This window comes from Polistes fuscatus, unplaced genomic scaffold (genome assembly GCF_010416935.1).
Source record: "Polistes fuscatus isolate 324 unplaced genomic scaffold, CU_Pfus_HIC Scaffold4, whole genome shotgun sequence".
In the NCBI taxonomy this organism is placed as follows: Eukaryota; Metazoa; Arthropoda; class Insecta; order Hymenoptera; family Vespidae; genus Polistes; species Polistes fuscatus.
The window spans coordinates 4,008,198-4,028,562 of NW_025113118.1; the positions used below are offsets into that span (position 1 = coordinate 4,008,198).

The 20,365-nt window shown below is 30.1% G+C and overlaps 3 protein-coding genes across 7 annotated transcripts; 1 reads left to right on the forward strand and 2 right to left on the reverse strand.

Annotated features, from left to right (window-relative positions):
• Nucleotides 1-455: 455 nt before the first annotated feature.
• On the reverse strand, nucleotides 456-8,446 carry LOC122520676 (dynein regulatory complex protein 10). 4 transcript variants are annotated; one of them, XM_043640874.1, is made up of 7 exons: nucleotides 8,075-8,446; nucleotides 7,847-8,003; nucleotides 7,499-7,634; nucleotides 7,165-7,314; nucleotides 6,944-7,073; nucleotides 6,116-6,844; nucleotides 4,572-4,688 (listed from the first exon to the last, which is right to left on the reverse strand). In XM_043640874.1, the coding sequence occupies exons 1-6, from the start codon at nucleotides 8,156-8,158 to the stop codon at nucleotides 6,653-6,655; spliced, it is 849 nt and encodes a 282-aa protein (XP_043496809.1). In that variant the 5' UTR covers nucleotides 8,159-8,446; the 3' UTR covers nucleotides 4,572-4,688; nucleotides 6,116-6,652. The 4 variants fall into 4 exon arrangements, with proteins under 4 accessions (XP_043496810.1, XP_043496814.1, XP_043496811.1 ...); XM_043640875.1 differs by lacking the exons at nucleotides 6,944-7,073; nucleotides 7,165-7,314; nucleotides 7,499-7,634; nucleotides 7,847-8,003; nucleotides 8,075-8,446 and adding exons at nucleotides 456-693; nucleotides 3,114-3,218; nucleotides 4,054-4,072 and having other exon boundaries at nucleotides 4,303-4,688; nucleotides 6,116-6,244; XM_043640879.1 differs by lacking the exons at nucleotides 6,116-6,844; nucleotides 6,944-7,073; nucleotides 7,165-7,314; ... (1 more) ...; nucleotides 7,847-8,003; nucleotides 8,075-8,446 and adding exons at nucleotides 456-693; nucleotides 3,114-3,218; nucleotides 4,054-4,072; nucleotides 5,915-6,094 and having other exon boundaries at nucleotides 4,303-4,688.
• A 312-nt stretch (nucleotides 8,447-8,758) lies between these two features.
• On the forward strand, nucleotides 8,759-14,003 carry LOC122521006 (SURP and G-patch domain-containing protein 1). 2 transcript variants are annotated; one of them, XM_043641377.1, is made up of 9 exons: nucleotides 8,759-9,126; nucleotides 9,619-10,859; nucleotides 11,102-11,204; nucleotides 12,188-12,366; nucleotides 12,454-12,785; nucleotides 12,868-13,192; nucleotides 13,262-13,346; nucleotides 13,413-13,542; nucleotides 13,622-14,003. In XM_043641377.1, exons 1-9 carry the CDS (start codon nucleotides 8,906-8,908, stop codon nucleotides 13,646-13,648), a joined length of 2,643 nt encoding a protein of 880 aa, XP_043497312.1. In that variant the 5' UTR covers nucleotides 8,759-8,905; the 3' UTR covers nucleotides 13,649-14,003. The 2 variants fall into 2 exon arrangements, with proteins under 2 accessions (XP_043497312.1, XP_043497314.1); XM_043641379.1 differs by having other exon boundaries at nucleotides 11,114-11,204.
• Nucleotides 14,004-14,954: 951 nt separating this feature from the next.
• LOC122520919 lies at nucleotides 14,955-18,504 on the reverse strand. The gene is made up of 4 exons (XM_043641240.1): nucleotides 18,095-18,504; nucleotides 16,345-16,602; nucleotides 15,983-16,144; nucleotides 14,955-15,390 (listed from the first exon to the last, which is right to left on the reverse strand). Exons 1-4 carry the CDS (start codon nucleotides 18,494-18,496, stop codon nucleotides 14,968-14,970), a joined length of 1,245 nt encoding a protein of 414 aa, XP_043497175.1. The 5' UTR covers nucleotides 18,497-18,504; the 3' UTR covers nucleotides 14,955-14,967.
• Between the last annotated feature and the right edge of the window lie 1,861 nt (nucleotides 18,505-20,365).

A 20,365-nucleotide genomic window follows, 5' to 3' on the forward strand; every position in this document is an offset into this window, starting at 1 on the left:
ATCTCTTGTCGCACAATTATTTTTCATTTTTTGGATAAGCGTAATAAGTTTATATTACCGATAGTGTTTAAAAGTTAAAAAGATAAAAATCAAAATAAAAGTAGAAATATAAACAAACGTATAAAAAAAACAAATATATATATATATATATATATATATAATTCGATCATTTAAAAATCAATAATATATATTATTAAAATCATATTTTAAATATATATAAATATTCGATAGGCGTACGAAACTAATTTTTTTTTATTGACAATCCTTTTATTTCTTCTGACTCGTTCGGGAGAGAAAATTAACTAATTTTGTTTTATTTAATATAATATATAATACGTTAAATATTCTTTTCTCGAAGGATTGTTTCTTTTTCCCCCCTCTTCCTTACTCATATTAATAAAACGAAGATTTATTCGCAATATTGAAGAATAATGATCGAAAAGAAAAAAACAAAATACAAAAAAAAGGGTCAAAAATTGACATCACGTATTATTTAGCCATTGAATGTTTTTTTTTTACTATTGTTGGGTTTTTTTTTTTTTTTTTTTTTAAGTAGGCTCGTCTCGATGTCGATTTCTCGTAACCGATTCTCATTGGACCTCGTTCATTCGACGAAGAAACGGAAGTTCGTGACGTCGGTGAACGGTTAGGGTCTCGTGAAGCGATATCGGTATGGAGTCCAGTTGAATAATTCTATAGAAAATAAATATATAATAATTAATATGAACAAAAAAAAGGGGGGCGGGTGTTGTATACGAATGTTTGCAAGTTCATTTCTTTGTGTTTTTTTTTTGTCTTTCTTTAGAAGACGAAGATGATGAAGATGATGATGAAGAAGAAGAAGAAGAAGAAGAAGAGGAATAAATTATTCAAAACATTGGATCTTAATAAAACGAGATGTTTCAATAACAATAACGTGCAATCTGAATCTTATTACTGATAAATATATCTTGGTTCTGGGGTGAATTATCGTACGATGCGTGGTTCAACATACAACATTATCTTTTTTTCATTATGGTCCCTGATACAATAGTGTATATATATATGTAATATATTATGTGTAAATATATGTAAATATATTATATTTATTTTTTAAAAATTATTATATTATTAATATTTCGCATATTTATTTATATTTTTATATAATCAAATTGTTTCATCTCGTTATCGAATAAAAATTCATTGTATTTTCGTCGATATTTTGTTGTTGTTCTTTTCTCTTTTGTTGAACCGATTTAAAGTCGTGACATATTATTCATTGTAATTCGATTAAAAAATGATTCGATTAATAATGTAACTTGATATCGATTGGATTTTACAAATAATCTCTCCTCTCTCTCTCTCTCTCTCTCTAACACACATACACACACATTCATATACATGCATACATACACACCCTCTCTTTCTCTCTCTCTTTAAATAACCGTTCGATAGTTCGAGTACTCGGCAGCTTCCACTTTATTCTACCTCGGTGGTACACATCCCATTAACGATATGGTTTATCGTTATCGTTATATTACGAGGAACACGCGTAATATGTTTCATACGTTATCTGGTACGTTATCAAAGCCATAAATTTGTTCGAACAGATTTTCCTTCCTACTTGGTGGTACGGATTACAAGAAAAATAATATTAACAAAAAAGAAAAAAAAAAAACAAAAAAAAGGGAACACCATATAGTACCGCTAGATTATAACTTGTAAGAAAACTCATCGTCGGTAAAAATAAAGAAAAAAGAAACGAAGAGAACATCACCCAACGAAAAATTCAAACAGATAATATATTATTTATTATTATTATTATTATTAATATTATTCATTGGCAACACAAAAAAAATAAAACGATACGATGGTATAGATAAGAGAAAAAATAAAAAAAAAAACAAAAAAAAATTCGTTCATACGTTTATGACGATGCAACTACATGACGACGACATATGTACAAATGTATGACCTTGTTGTGTGGTTTGCGTGTGTGTGTGAAAATTAATCAAATAAAAAATCGATATATTGGGACTAGCATAAAAGTGCATTGAAACGTGTTACTTGACAATTTTCTATGAACTTGTGTTGATTGTTATCACGATTTATGGGCGATCATTATCGTATATCTACTAACTTACTTACTTACTTGAGACTCTTAAGGAGTGACGTGAAGAACGGGGTGAAGAAGGGAGAGGGGGAGGAGGAGGGAGTGGAGAAACGATGTGACAAAGATGCGATGGTGAATGAGGGAACGTAGATAAAGAGAAGGAGAAGAGAGGGGTGGGGAGGGGAGACTTTCTGTTTTCTTTGACGTCGTTATGAAACATGTATGTTCGATCTTCAACCAATGTCCCTGACGTTAACGTTATACACGTTTTTTTTTTTCTATTTATTTTTTTTTTTTTTTACGGTAGAGAGTTTACTGAATACATTTTTCCATTTTTTTTTCTCTCCTATCTTCATCCACTTTTCATCGCAAATAAATATCCTAGAATCGATTTCATTATAATCGATAATACAAAAAAAAAACCCCACGTCTAACTAAAGGTACATACAAACACACGCATGCACGCACGCACACACACACGTACGTATTCGCGACGACGTGTGTTCCTCTCCCCCTCCTTCCACCCCGTCGTCGTCGTCCTATCAAAGTGAACGAATAAATAAATAAATAAATAAATATAATAAAAAACTTGGGGTCAAAAAGATGAAAAAAGAAAACAAAAAAAATATTGTAATAAAAGTACAAGAACGCGATGGTGGGTTTCATTTAAATATTTTTCCGGGTTTTTTTGTTGGAGTCACCGGTTGAAAATCGAACTTAAGTTTTCGATAATATCGATCGAAAGATGCGGGAAAGAGACAAAGAATCCGTGTGCTGATGATCATCTTCGATGAGGTATTGATGGTGGTGGTGGTGGTGTTGATGGTGGTCTTGCCGATGGTTTGTTATTGCCGATGATGCGATTATGACGTGGTGGTAATGACGAAATGATGAAATAGCAAGAAGATGCAAGGATGCACTATATGATGGTTAACGTCAAATAGGACTCTGAATTGGCAGTTTCGAGTTAAGTAATCAGCGTTTACTATAAACGCCATACCAATCTCGGTCTACGATTTACCATTGTTGCTGAAGCACGGACATAGTGCGTTCAAAATTCGATTGCAGAAGCCACGGGCACGGTTGTTCCAGCCGGCGATGGTTTTGCCTCCTTTCAAACTACTGCCTGTGTACACATTTTTTTTTACTTTTTCTTTCCTTTTTTTTTTAATGCGAATCAACATTTAACGCTAGAACCGCATATAGATGTATTTAATTTATAGACAAATTTTTTTTATTTAAATTTATAAATTCAACATTTGTCGAATATTATTTTAATTCTATCGTTTTTTCTTTTGTTTTTTTTTGGGGTTTCAAAGTCGTTACTTGTATTATTTTATATTTTAATAATAATAACAATGAGATATTTTTTTTTTAATTTTGCTTTTTTTGCATATTTATTCGTGATCGGTCAATAATGTTTTAACGTATCCCTTTTTTGTTTTGCCCCCATATCTACCTATGAAAATAACGCGAGTTGCGGTGTAGATTTTATTTGAAAGAAAAAAATTAGTCGCTCGGATTGGTTCAGTAGTTTTAGCGTTAAATGGGGAAGGGGTTGCTAGCTTAAAAGGGTTGCGTCACAAAGTTCGGGGAAAATGCTAGCTGCCACGTTTCTATCTTACTCTCTCTCTCTCTCTCTTTTTTTTTCTATTTCGTATGCCAACAAAATTTACCGATAAATTCAAAAATGTAATCACAAATCTAGCCTTACTACCATCCTAACGTGTGTTTCGAGTCGTAAAGTATATTCGTTCTGTTTCTTCAATTTAGATAAATACCAACGAAAAAAAGAAAAAAAAAAAAACTACATAAAGAAAAGCAGAAAAAATGAGGCGAATTTATGTTACAACCTAACGTATACCGAAACGTAAATTTGAAGTATCTTTCTCTTGAACTTTTTCATTCCTTGTATTCAAAAAATACAAAATTAATTTCGTTTGAACCAGTTTCGTACTTACCTTCGCCAAAGTCACCTCCCTGAAAAATTGTATTGATTATTCAAGTAAAATTCTAATTTAGAAGATGCGTTGAAAAGTCAATAATCATGTAAATTATGTTTCAAAGTATAAAGTAAACTTGTGTATACAGGTAACGTAAAGAAAAGTTTGTTTTGAAGACTGAAGAAGAAAAGAAAAGAAATGATAGAGACTGTCATGGTTGGAAGATAAAAACCAAGGTGATTCTGAATTGAAATATATTTTCTTTACCTCATCTTGTTGCTTCCTTTTGGAAGCTTCCATGGCCGCTGTCTCGATAACCTCCGTAACGAATTTCGTCGTTTCCCTCATGAGTTCCTCGTCCTCTTTAAAAGCTTCTTTTCTTTGTTCCAACGTCCCGGTCATGATATTTATTTCGTGTTCCTCCATCGTAGGTGATTTAAAGGATAAAGTTGTGTTCTCGGTCATTATAATAATTAATAGTTTTTACTTTGTTTGTCCTATAACGTGTACTCTCTCTCTCTGTCTCTCTCTCTTTCTTTTTCAAAATCTTATATTTTTAGATCGTTTTTATCCTTTGTAACCAACGAGGATTTCCTTCATTCCTCATCGTTCAAATTCGTATTCATTTTTCTTCTACAACGATATCCTCCTAACTGGAAGTAATGGAACACAAAAAAAAAGAAGAAAGAAAGATGATAATAAAATATGAAACAATCGTTGATAGTATTATTTACTAACAAGATATTTTCTATCAAAATGTTTTGACTACAGATTTATGTAAATCTTTCTACACGTTGTATCGTATATTAATTGCGTTAAAATCGTTCCGTACGTTTATGATATATATTATCTGCACGCGAATTCTCAATAAATATCACGTTACACTTCGTAGTGTTATTTAAAAGTCTTTCTACACGATTGTGTGCAAGGTCGTTATTTACACAAAAGGCTTTTACACACACATATATATATGTACGTTCGCACGTATTTAATAATGTCGTATATTCTCGTGGGCAAGATGCCAATGTGAGAGAAGAATTTACTTCAGAGAAGAAGTCAAATTAAACGCACTAGTGCAAAAGGAAAAAGAAAAGAAAAAAAGAGGGTCAAGAGAATAATTTAAATATTTCATCGAATTCCAACAACTTCCTTTCTTAATAAATGCATTCTAAAAAGAATCTAATGTACGTCGGATATTTTATTCGCGAGTTAAAACGCGAAAGCTCTGTCGTATTCTTTTCCTACGTGTTGGTACAATAAAGATTCTTTTTAATATTATGATAAATAGTAATTCGAAACATAGGTGTATCAAGGATGCGATGATTGCTTATATACATCTATGGAAACGTTTGTATATATATAATGGCAACAAATTCTATTCTATTTCTACCGTTCACAAATTGATAATAAAATAAATCAAAATATTACTATAATAATAAACATATTGCATACGGTAGGATAGCTAGAGAATATCATCGATTTTCGACGTACACGCGTCGTTACGAATAAATCTTTAAAACAGAATTACAACAATAGAACCTGTGATAGGTCTGTTAGTTTATTCCAAAAGAGAATGAAATGTGTCTCACTAATGTAAGAACTCGTACCAATTTCTGGTTGCACGCGAGGAAACAAATGTTCCACAGGTGGGCACGCGGTTTCTTCTTCGAGAAGCATGTAACCGTGCGCGAGGCATGTTTGATCGTGACTGTTCTATGCTGATTGTATCTTATGACAAAAGCATGCTCTACGGATCTGCCTTCTCTACCTTAAACGATATGCTTACGGTAGAAGCATAGAACCACTAATCATTTACCACCAACAATTAGAACACTGTCACATTACCACTCCCAAAAAAATCCATTCGAAGAACCCTCACCCCATAGTTTGCCTTGTTGAACCCTCCTCCTATAGCTAATGTGTCATTGGCGCAACGTAAAAGAGTTTACATTGTTCTAATCGTTAACATCCATTAAAACAAATCTAAATCGAAATTCTACTTGTATTTTTGTCCTCTACTATTGGTCTTGTGTTAAATAATACTAATGTTGATCGATTATCTCTTTCTAGAAAATCCTACCAAAGTTCAAAGGACGTTACGGTCCCCGGGCTACGGTACACTCCGGTAACGATCGACCACCTGCGGCCTCTCTTCTACGTTAGCCTGGCTTACTCGAGCGAATATTAACCCCAAGCCCCGAACCTTGTTGTGTCAGCTAAGGAGCATGCGCCTTCACGTCGCGCCGGCGCATCTTATCCTTCTCCCACGCTACCTATTCACTTATTTATATAGTAAATATATGCATGTGTGTGTGTGTGTGTGTGTGTGCATGTGTTTCTCTCTCACTCTTTCTCTCTCTCGCACATAAACACATATGCAGGTAATTATAACAACGGACAAAGTCAAAAAATACAATTACTTGTGATATCAAATAAATCAAACAATTAATTTTGTTCTATTTTTTTTTAACTTGGTCTACCATAATTACCAGCACGCGCACGTATCTTTTCTCGTGTATAAAAATTATACATGTAAAACGACGTTTTTTAAATCGCTTACATAATTTTTAATGATCCAAACGGACAAGGGATAGTAAAGCGATGAAAAAAAAGTCATCTATTTCCTCTTTGTTTTTCTCTTCCTTTTCAATAGTTGCCGTTCGCGATACGATCTCCATGTTCTCTGAATGATTTTAGCTGCACGATTCTGTTTAAAATTGGTCACTCTTTCTAAAAATGCTGTCGCTATTGATTTTTCTTGTTCTTCCTTCAAATTATTGTACAATTCGTTTTGACTTATTAAATGCGTCTATAAGAGAATACAAATGGGATTTTTGGAATTATGAAATTAATTAAAAAGTAATTGTATGAATATTAATAATAATAATATTAATTAATATTTACGTACATGAAGTTCATGTTGTTCTTTTTTCAGAACATCATTTTGGATTTTCAGCTTTTCTAATAATTGATTTTTAGTGTTAATCACTCGATCGTACTGTGCTAGTAAGTCGATAGATTTGTTTTGTATCTGTGAACTATATAACAATGATATTTTATTGTATTGTTAATCAAGTGATTCAATGAACAAAACAAAAAATGGAAATGAATATGTAAATGAATATGTACCGTATTGCTTGTAATTCCTTCTCTCGTGCGGCATTTTCATCATTTATCGATTTGATTTTTTCATCGAAAGAAACAATTTCTGCTTGAAGTAATTCCATTTTGTTTTTATACTCTTTGGAAGTAGCCTTCCTTTTATATTCAGATTTTTTTCTGTAAAACAAAATCAAGTTTGTTCGTGTTAAAATATAAATATAATGCATTTAAATAGAAAATTATAATGAAAAGTTCAATATATATTATGACAATATATTAATAAATATTATATTATGTAATATATTTAAAATAATCAATAAAATAACAAATAAAAAATTAAATAAAAGTAAAAAGTCGGTACATCTCTTCGGCCATTTTATTTTCCGCCATTTTTTTAATAGATCGAATAATCGATTCTTCTTTCGCGATATCGATAACCGTTTCTTCTTTAAACTTCTTAAAATTCAATGTTTCCTCTTCCAACGAACGGCGCAACACTAAAAAGCAAATGAAAAAAAAAGTATTATTTAGAAATAATGAAAAAGTAAGTTAATAATCGTAAGTGCAAAGATAATATGTAATCTTATTAAATTATCTTATCATCGTTTATCTAATTTCTACCACGGATGTAATCCTTGCACGAACGATAATTTTAAGTGTCGTATAAATTTAAAACTATTATTTGTATGTATTCGTTTTTATAATTTACATTCGACATCCTTCTCTGCCATTTTCAAATTGTCTTTGTAGGAGCGTATTTTAATTTTGTTCATGCGTTCGATCATAGGCGTAGTTCGCATTTCTTTTTCGATCAATATTTTGAACAGATTTAATTCGTCGATTAATTTTGTCAACGTTGAATATCCCTGTTTTACGAATAAAATATTTATGTACGAAATGTGATAAGAAAATAAAAAAAAGAAAAAAGAAATGTTACCATGGCTTCTATTTTTTTCGTAAACTCCGTAAACAATTGAACCATTCTTTGTATCGCTATTTCATTTTGCGCATGTAAATCCATATCTGTAAAATATGTAACTACACACTCACAAAGCAATATACCGTATATATTTATGCACACATATAATCTATATCGTCTTACAAGTCTGATAACAATAAGCTATCCGTTAATTATAGCAGATACATAATAATTTGAAACGCATTTAACTGTCTACGCTTGTGATAACTAAAGCAATAAGAAGTTAACTTAAGAGGCTTTATTTACGTTTCTATGGCATCTATTCTCACTGGCAACGCGAATATGACCTTTCATGAAAAAAAAAGAAACCGTGTCAGTCGTAAAAAACTTCTCGTTTGAAATAAATTCGCTAATTAATTTTAATTATTATCGTCTGAATGCGTTTCATTTGGTAAAAAATTTACGAAATAATTCATTAAATTAATTTTCGTTAAAAATTGTATAATAATAATATTATTTAATAATTTATTCGAATAAATAAAATAGAATATTTATTGTCGTTGGCACTTATCGTTTGAACTTGACTCTCGTTTTATTTAGTACAGCAGCGCTATCTATATGAGATTAACATAAGTTAAATGTCGGATATTTCTTACATTTTGATAACAGCATACGATTGGTAGAGAACTGGGCGGTAAACCAATCAAACCAGATGCGCGTCTCTACGAAATGCGTAAAAAAAAAGTGCACACATGCGTCATATTCTATGTGTGTATTATATAAAAGTATTATATTCGTTTACGTACTAGCATATAGTACACACTGAAAGATATTCACTAAACGACAAAGATGGCGTACCGCGGTGTTAAAGGTTCCGATCCGTTTGTATCTAAAACTTCGAGAAATGAACGTTTTGCGCAAATGTCGAAACAAGAACAGATTATACAACAAAAGAAATTGGAAATCCAAGCTAAGTTGCAAGAACAAAAAGCAAAGGAAGCCGTGGAAAATGTCAAAAAATCTAATTCCCTTGGCCTAACTTCGACAGCTAACAAAGCTACCACATCCAAGTGGGTATTTGACAATCTTTATTCCTTACATCTTAACGAGATAGATGTTTTTTGTTTATTCGATCAACGTTTACTATACTCCGAGTATATTTATTTGATTCGTGTCTTTTATATTTTTTATATTCTATTTTTTTTTTAATAAACGTTATGCAGCAAATGAGTTCAATCAAGAATCACATTGTCGTTTGAACTCTGTTATTGTCTGTATTGAATCTCCAGTTTGATTTTGTTTTAATTTCTTTACAATTGTTACTTTTGAATTTTACCTTTCCATTTATATATGTATGTATACGTGTATATTTAATTGAAGGAAATTTAGTAATATTATTAAATGTACATTTTAACACAAAATAGTAACTTGGATATCACTGAAAACTGTGTGTATTAATTTTTAAAGTCAAAGTTAATAAAGTTAGTTTGTAGAAAGAAGTACATTCGATACTGCCATTGCATTATAAATAGATATCAAGTATTGCATCTGTTTATTTATAGGAAGGAGGACGAGAAGTCGTCTACGTCTGTGACAGTTAATTTGTTTGCGAATGATGGTAGCTTTCTTGATCAATTTAAAAAAATTGCTAACAATAAAGGAACTGGGAAACAAGCAGAATCTAGCCAATCGAAAAGTGAAGATAAGAGGGAAGAAAAAGTAGAAGAAAGAAATTATGATAATAGAGAGAAAGAACGTGATAGAAAGTGGAGTAACGAAAAGAGCAGAGATTGGGAAAGCAAAAGAGACAGAAGAAGAAACGATTCCAGATGGGGAAGAAGTTCTGACAGAAGACACAGTTCGTCGTCTAGTCCATCTCCTACCAGGCATAGATCTTCTTTGAGTCCTGATCCACGATCAATGTACAATCAACCTCCTCCAAATGGACCACGACCACATTTTAATCAACAACAATATCCTCCTCAAAGTAACACTCAAAGTTCATCTATACCTCCTCTGATGTCTCAGCCTGTGATGCAAATGACAAACATTCCTCCACCTAACATGAGGGCTATGGCAACAAATATTCCACCTCCTAACATCCCTAGAATGCCCCCGCCAAAAAGTGTTAACAATAATTATTCCAACGTGGATAATCATTCTAATAATCCTAGAATGCAGATTCCACCGCCGCATATTATAAGGCCTCCACCACCGCCTATACAAAATATTCCGCCTAACACCAACGTACCTCCACCGAATATGCAAGTTCCACAGAATATGCCTATGACCAGCATACAAAACTTGCCACCGTCGTCTACTTCACAACAACATATTATTCCTCCTCCGCAGCAATGCAATATACCACCACCTACTAATTTACAACCTCCAAATATTCCTCCGCCTAACATCCCACCACCTAACATGTTACCTCCAATGTCCCAGATGCCTCCAAATATGATGCCTATTACTTCCTCTCAAACAATTGTTGTAACAGTACCTAGCGTACCAAATGTACCTCCTCCTAATGTGATATCTTCAATGATAATGTCTGCGCCTCCTCCAGTTCATACTGTTCCATCTACTATTAATTCTGTACCACCTCCAAATTTGAATATTCCACCTCCAAATGTTCCACCACCTACGATAATACAGAATGCACCACCACCGCCACCACCTCACTTGATTCCAACTTCCTATCCGATACCTAATCAAGTACCAATCACAGTGGGACCACCTAATGTTCAAATTCCACCACCTGTGAGGCCACCAACTAATCTACAGAGCAGCAATGAACAACAAGGTATGATGTGCTTATAATACCTTATTTTTGTTTATTTGCGTCACCGACTACAAGCATCGTAGCAATTATTGTAAATAATGTTTTACAAGTCATTAAGATCATAAAGTATTATCAGTAAAGATACTTTTTATACGATATGAATTTAGATTATCATAAAGGAAATCTTCATCATCATATATAGTAAGAAATATGCATGAAGAGCATTAGAATATTATAATACATATCTGACAAGAGCTTCTAAGTTTGTCCCATAGAAGCTGAGCAACTGGCACGCATAGTCGCTGATTGTGGAGACGAAATAGAGCAAGAAGTACGAGAGAAGAATGCCCAAGATCCTAAATTATGGTAACTACTGTCCTCACTAGCCTTTATTTTTTATATCCGTTTTCCTATTCCTTCTGTGTATATGTAACGCGTATATAAATTATTTATAACAGTCTTGAGAATATTATTAGTTAATTACATATATTGCTTAATATATATTTTTAATCTTTTTTTAAATATTGTTTTTCAACTTAATATATATATCAAATGATTATATACAACCCGCAGTTTCTTTGAAATGTGTGTTGTTGCAAGCAAAACAGAGTCACAGTCTTGCATTAGTCTAGCATGTTCTATAAGGAGCATTTTTTAAATAATGTATTTTTTTATATTTTCATTACATCAATATATAAAGAATACTAAACTTCTTGATCTTCATTAATAAAATACCGTTTTCTTTTAGATAAATTTCTAATATAGTTTATATTAAAACAATATTAGAATTTAGTCGTTATATTGATTTGCAGAAATTTGATGATAATGCATCCACCAATGTCCCGTGTGTTATCCACTTATATTGTAATTTAGATGATTAATTTCGTAGTGCTCAGAATCTAATATCTTTATAACTTACAGCATATTTATTTGATAGCAGATTTGTAATATCGTTTATATTGTTTATACCAAGATTGATTCTACAAGAATGCTAACAGTGCTTTAGACTTCATATTTTTTTTCAAAAATACCATTAAATATAATAATCTCTTTGTAAACATTTTCATGCTGTTAGTACCTATAGTATAATGCATATAAACTGTCTCTAACCATATAGTGTAAATAATGCAACAAACACATTCTTTTTGACGCTAATCTGACTTCCATACTTATTTAACCTTTTACATGCAACAGGTATAGATAAAAATCGTTTTGATCATAGTCGATTAGAAATTTGTCCGCTCGTTTTGAGAGTTGCTTAGAATTTCATTAAAATATTTTCATTCTGGAAGCACTTTGTCTAGGAATATATCTTACTTGGCAGCGTTTTAAGTATTGTTTTAATCAAGGTTTCTGCATCAAAAGCAAAGTGCAGCGTATCTGCAGTACAGGGGATTGGTGGCTAAGTTTCGTGCTGGAAAAACAGATAAAGACGCTAAGAGTAGTGGAGCGGAGCCTTATTGTCCAGAAGAAGCTCTTAGCGACAATGATGAAACAGATAAAAATCAAAAACATAGTTCTCAAAATGGTACATTATTATCATTTCTTTATAACACTTTTTTTCTCTTCTCTTTTATAAGAGAGTATTGGTATAATAATATATTCCATTAAATAGAACGACCGAAAGAGGAAAATAGAGAGGAACGTAAAAGGAAAAGGAGAAGTCGTTGGAGTGAACCGGATAATAAGATTCCTATTGCAGATATAAATGCAATAACCACTCAGAGAACTCGACCTAGTATTGCGCAACCTGGTGTAGCTATACCAGGTCAAATTGGTCAACCAGCTGTTATTATTCCACCAAAAATACAGCACAATAAACCAAAGAATCCAATGCTTACCAAGATATCCAGAAATGATCCTGCATTGATGCAATATGCAAGACAAACCTTTGGTACATTGGATCTTAGCGAAGAACAATGGAAGAAAGCCGAGGACCATTTCAAGGTCATTACTATAACGAAAACGAATGATAATATATCTTTAACAACAAAACTATCTCTATGATTATAATTATTTATCCTTACAGATTAATCTTTTATACCAAAATTTATTAAGGAAAAGAGAAGAAGTAAAACGATTAGAAGCTCAGGGTAAACACAAGTATGAGTACGATAGCGACGAAGAAACTGAAGGTGGTACTTGGGAACATAAGTTAAGATCCGCCGAGATGGAAGCTACACAAATGTGGGCCGAAGAGTTAACTGCGCAAGCTGAAGGAAAACATCATATCGGTGACTTTTTACCTCCCGACGAGTTAAAAAAGTTTATGGAACAATACAATGCCGTTAAGCAAGGCAAAGAACCAGATCTTAGCGATTACAAAGAATACAAGTTAAAAGAGGATAATATTGGTATGTTCTTATTATTATTTCTTTACTAGCTATAGGTACATTCATTATTATGAACCATAATGTTTGTAGGTTTTCAAATGCTTCAGAAGCTTGGCTGGAGTGAAGGTCAAGGTTTAGGTAGTGAAGGCAGTGGTCGAATTGAGCCTGTTAACAAGTATGTTTTTTACTTTATCTTATTGCAATGATGTATATGTTATTAATAAAATAACATTTATTTTAGAGCTACTAATAGACTTGACAGCGCTGGTTTAGGATCTGAAAGACCGGATGGTGTTTCAAGAGATGACGACGAATTTGATGCATATAGAAAAAGAATGATGCTTGCTTACAGATTTAGGCCTAATCCTTTAGTAAGTATGATATATTTGCAATATGATGTTTGGGAGAACAACAAATACATGATATTAAATATCTTTTCATTATTTTTAGAACAATCCTAGAAGACCCTATTATTAAATAATAAAAGTAAAGATGGAATGGACTGTATTTCTATAAAAGCCTCAGACGAGAAAAGTCTTTTTTAATTTAATATAGAAAAAAAAAATCATTGTTATTTTGTATATCTACAATGGCGTGATATATAAAATATTAGGTGTAGCAATGAATTTGGTGCCATTTTAAGATATTAAATATTTATTTATAAAGTAATCTTAAAGAAAGTTTGTTATTCTTTGAAATAATTATTATTGGTTATTTTAATTCATTTTTCAAACAACTATCGAATTCTTTGAAAAATACAAGATAGCGATTTTAATGTTTTTTAATTTAATATCAAGGCACCGAATTAATTCCTACATCTAATAATCAAAAATATTATAGATGGTAAACATTATTATTAAATTCAGATAAGATATTGCGTCGTTAAATAAAATATATAAAAGAAGCAATCGTTTATATCTTCATTAATATTAATCCTTGAATTTTTAATCATTAATATATATATATATTGTAATTGATTATATTATTTAACAGTTATGTGTGTATATATATACATAAAAAGGTTCAGGATGATGAATTCGGTTGATAAAATAATTTATTAAATATAAAAGTTTATTTTTTATATATATATATATAATACTTAGATTATAATTATAATTTAACTTGTACTGTCAGGACGTGTTATATTATTTCAAGATTGATCTTTTTCAACAAAAACTTAACAATAATTCTAAAATAATTTAAAATAATCTAAAATAATAAAATCTAAAACACGTTCACGAACGGTTATTGCACCTACAGTATTTTTTATTTTTCTTCAATATTTTTGTTAGTTTTATTCTTAAAAAAGTACCGATAATACCGTATTATTATTATTATTATTATTATTATTATTATTATTATTATTATTATTATTATTATTATTATTACTTTATTCTTCATATTGTGTATGTTTTTAATGTCCACATGTAAGACATAATAAAATACTTTTGTCCGATTTAATTAAAAAAGAAAAGAAACGTATAAAAAAATGAATATTAAATTTTTCAAAAAGTGCACGGTTATCAGCGTCCTGACGCAAAAATTCGAACCGTTCGCCGAGCGTGGTACGTATAATAAAAATGAATAAAAATAATAATAAATATAACGATCTCAAGATGATAAAAAATAAAAAAACAAAACAAAACAAAACGAAGAAAACATTTTCAAACGCACGCGAAAACACGAGACGTACTTACATATTCTTTTTTTTTTTATATATTTTATCGACGATGCACACGCGTAAAAAAAAAAAGAACAACAACAACAACAAAAGAATTAAAAATACACGCGAAATATTAAATAATATTCCTATCTATGAATTCCTTAAAAGTATTTTTCAAAATGTTTTTGTAAAACTTGTTGGTCTTTAAAATTTCGTGATAGACGTTAACGTCACCCGTCAATGATCTATTATTCGGATCTGCGTGAAAATGTAAAACGTATACCGCCATGCAAGCAGCATATCTGCCAAAATGTTTAATATGTTTCAACAATGTTTCGTACGGAAATAAAACGTTAGGATCGCAATCCAAACTACGAAGACAATTTGAAAAGGAATCGTAATAATCTCTTAAAAGATCATCGTAATGTTTGACTCTCATTTCGTGTAATGTGAAACAAAATAAGATATAAGATATATCCAGTGCAGGCGATGCGTAACGACAAACTTGAAAGTCGAGGAACCGAAGATCCTCCGGCTCGTTGTTTTTATCGTTTTCCTGAAATATACGGTTAGAACGATAAATGATAAAAAATTAATAAGAACTAATGGAAAAGAAAAAAATAAAGTGATAAAAAATAATAACAGTTGTTATTATTATATCACGGCGCTTGTTGTTTTCTAAATCGAGGTGTATAGGTACAAAAATACAAAAACATGGAATTGCGAGTGTAGAAAAAATAAAAAAAAATAAAAGAAAGATGAAGAACTCTAATCGTTTTTGATCGAAATTTACAACAACGACAAAATCAAGGCAAATTTATACAGCAACGATTATACTTCTGTTCTTCGTGTATCTACCTAGTTTTTATTTTGTTCGATCTATTGTAATATAAATAAAAATGAAAAAATGGAAAATGAATTTTTCTAATTAAATAAGGCGGATATGAATAATTCTTCATTGAAATTTTTTAACTTTTTTTTTCTTTTTCTTTTTCCCCACTACTTTCTATATTTCACGAAAAAAGTTAGCAAAACTGTGACTTTTTGAAATTATTCTTATTTTCATATGCGTTACCCGTAATAGAAATAAAAATTATATTATTTTACACCTGAGAAATCATTTTAACGATACAACCGTAAATTTCTACCTTGTATTTAAACAATATATTGTTTGTCCAAGCATCTCCATGATTTACAACAGCGTAAGGTTCGGCGTAGGATCCCTTGACTACCTCCAACGCTATTTTCGACATATTTTTAACAAAATTTTTGTATCTTTTTCGATAATGTTCGTCCTCCTCTTCGAGAACCTAAAATTAAGAAGAAGAAGAAAACAAAAACACATGAATCCTCCGATGTTTTTTTTTGTCTTATTATTATTATTATTATTATTATTATTATTATTATTATTATTTATTTTTTTTCGTTCGCTCTTTTTATTTGCACATTTAACAAATTTTTCTAGAAAAAAAAAATAAATAAAAAATAAAGTACCAACACAGATTTTTACCTTTTCAATTAAATCGATTAATGCGATCGAATAATCGTCGTCTTCTGTATTTATCGTGATAGGATTTCCAAAATAAAATACGGGCTCCTTTATAGATTTAAATATCTCGAATGTTTCCGGCTTTTTAGCCCTAATTGCAAAACTGTATGCGTGAAATCTTGCGATACAACGGAGAGTCAATCGTGCGTGAGGATAATCGAGAAATTTTAATTCTCTCATGTAATAATTTTGATATTTCAGATCTTCTAGCACTAAAATCTGTAGGTGAAAATTTCATTAAAATAAAACTAACAAGATTGATTGATTTATTTATTAAATTTTCTTTCTCTCTCTTTCTTTATTTCTTTAAAACAAGGTGTAACTAATTTTTTAATTTTCCTGAATCATATTGAAATGAGATACGACGATATTTTGATAAGCACAAAATCGTAAATTAACATATTAAATACATTAACTAGATATATAATCTATTTAAGATAATAATTTATATTTAAATAAATTATATAATATATAACATATTGAAATATAATAATTTATATATTGCAATAATTCATGAATTATTTTTTATATATCATAAAAGTAAAATACAAGAAAGAAATTGAATTGCTTAATCTTTCGTTACTGAACAACACGTTAAATTTAATAATTCGTCGCTAATAATTATTAATAATATTATTAATACTACTTTTATAATCGCGTGATCTCATAAAATTTGTAATATTTTTTTGGTTTTGATTGCATTCATAGCAATTCTGAGTGGCTGTGAGTTGGACAAGCATGTTCTTATTGTTAGAATTGAGAAAATTGATTTAATTTTTCAAATAAAATAAACGATTAAAATGATTTTCCTCGATTTTTATCGATCATGAGAAAATAATCTTCTTTATCTTTTAATGACTTCAAAAATTGTTCTTTAAACTATACGATAAAATCTATAAGTAATTCTAACGAGACGTTGTTCGATTAGATAAAGATTTGTACTTCTCAAAATAAGATTTCATTTTCTTTTTGTCTTTTTTCTAATTGCGATAGAAAAGGAAATCTTCTTTCGTTTGAAACAATTTTCAAATTTTGTCTAACTTGCAAGTAAAAAGAAAAAAGAAAAATTCTGCCGATCGTACGTACTTCATTTGATCTGATGCAGATCTTATCTCGTAAGAAATTTTTTTTCAACTTTGATCAATCTTGTAGGAAAGAAAGAAAGAAAGAAAGAAAAAAAAAGGAAAAAAAGAAATAAACGTCGATTTTGTTCGTCAACGTTTTTATATTAAGATACGTTTAATAAATCTCGGATAGTTTTGTTTGTTGTCTTCAGTGAGAAAAACCGTATATTTTATATATTAAATATAAATATAACGTAAATAAAACACACGTAAGGAAAAAAAAAAGTGGAACTAAGGTTAAAGTTGCCGAAACGGGAGGATAATAATCGGAGAAAAAGTGTGACCGTACTAATTATAATTAGAAGAGAGAGAAAAATACATTTTTTTTGTTGTTTATAAATTATCGTTCAAACAATTCAAATAAATACAATATAAAATAAAAAGAAAAAAATAATAATAAAATTGAAACTAATACAAATATTCGATTCGATAAAGTTAAATGAGATCTAACGTTTGAAATTATTTAAATTTCAATGATTTATATTACAACGTAATATTATATTTATCGAATAATAATATAATATATAAGCATACTGAGACACAATAGGACAAATAAATAAATAAATGTATTATATGATAAATCTTACTTCGTTCAAATGTTCCTTGGAGGAAGCGTAGATATAAGGAATATATTCGAGTGTCATATTGTAATCACGTAGAAAATCGTTAAAAGTTGGCAAAAGTTTTTCGTAAAAGTGTATCTCTTGTAAAAACATTCGTCTTACTTTGATATACTTTCTTCTCGAATCTAATGGTGCACATTTCGCTATCAAATGTATCCTCTTACTTAGCCCATTTTTTTCATCACCTTGTATCGTAGCACGATAAACGTCTCCGACAAAATTTTCACCAGATTTTACGGCAGGTGTTACGGAAAAACTCATGTTAGTGAAAAATTCTTCATCGGCGATAAGTCTGAGATACTTTTCCATACATTTCACCCCTAAAAATTCATCTTTTTTCTCTTCGAAATGGTTATCATGAGACATATTTTCTTTTTGAAAAAAGAGAAAAAAATAAAAGGAATGAAGAAAAGAAGACAAAAATGTATCCGATGAGTAAAATGAAAAAAAAGAAAAGAAAGAGGAAAAATAATTTTCACGTGAGTAGAGACAAAATTACAAGGGTAATAAATGAATGAATGAATGAATTAATTAATAAATGGAAAATTAAATTACCCAAATAAAGTGACAAAAAAAAATAAAAATCAAAAATCGAAGATTGACAATTCAAATTTGTGTTCCAACAACGTGTGTGTATATATATATAATTGAAATATCTTGACGAATAAATTACTGAGGTAATTCTAAGAGAGAAAGTACACTTGCAACGATTATAATCTTTCTAAAAGATGGCAATGATGATGATATTAATGATGAAGAATAAACAGGAAAAAGAGGAAATCCTACCCCAGATGTATGGTCAAGCGTAGAAACGACTGGACTCTCTCGTAAGACTTACGAACCGATACTGTCGAAATTCAAAAATGACAACGATACCGTCCTTAGTGACTCTGACGGAAGTTAAACGTTATCGCAAACATTGTTGTTGTACACGAAGAAGAAACTATTTCAAACGAGATAACAATAGTTTAAATAAAATTTACATTTTTCTGTTATGTTAATATATATATTGGTTATTATGTCATTAGAAACAATAATTCCAAATACAAAACAATGTTTCATTTTTCGATCACTCTATGATGGAATTATATATTTTATATACTTGATTAACACACACATGGACATTTATTTTTTTATATTAAATTATACTATCTCTCTTTTTATCTTTGTCTTGTATTATTTTATTATATAATGTTATATATTTATGTTATATATTTATCCTTCTCAGTAAAGCGAAAATAAATTTAACGCATATACAAATGCAATATAACAGTTAAGAGTTTTGTTTTTTTGGTCTTACTTATTTTATACATCAAATTAGTTGTTAACAATTATTATGAATCTAGTACGTTATATTAAAGAGAGAGAGAGAGAGAGAGAGAGAGAGAGAGAGAGAGAGAGAGAGAGAGAGAGAGAGAGAAAGAGAGAGAGAGAGATTAGTACGGTCAAGTATTATTAAAAGATAATTTACTTTTGTTATCTGATTTTTCTACTAAATAATATTGATTTTTTTTCACGGCTAAACGTATATCAGGAATTATCGTATCATTGGTTGTTTTTCTTTATTTTCGATTGAAATTGAATATCCGACTTTTTTTTCTTTATTTGAATTACGATTATAATTATTTGTGTTGTTTTTATTTAGTAATCACAAAAAAAATATGACCTTTGTTAAAATATCGATTAGTGTTGATAAACGCAGATAAATATTTGTTCTAGTTAAACGTATTTTATGATATTAGAAAAAAAATTTGAAATACGTGGAAATTTTCTAATTACGTTTCGAGATGGGGATTCGATCTCATTTGATTTATCGTTCCGAGTGCTTTGATATTGCTATTATAAGAGATAGGATCGGTTTTAAATGATCAGTTTGACCGAGATATTGACCGAGTTTGTGCTCTCTTTAGCGATTTGTACTCGAGTTTTCAAACTCGCACAGTTTGTCGTCTAAGATATCGCCATTCGTAACAAAAATCGTAACTTTGTATTTATACAACGTTTTTTGTTCAAAATTAATTATCGCAACAAATGGCAAACATGGAAAAACAATTCCTAAGATTAAAAAAATTTACAATGATTTACACAATGAATTGTTTCACAATGCTCGTTTTCGGTGACCAAGGATTTATTTGGAAGATAAAAGATTTCTATATAAGATCATTATTTCTAATTTTTAAGAAAATATTATGTTCTTTGGAAAAATAGTGTCTGAAAAGAAAGTAATTTCCATGC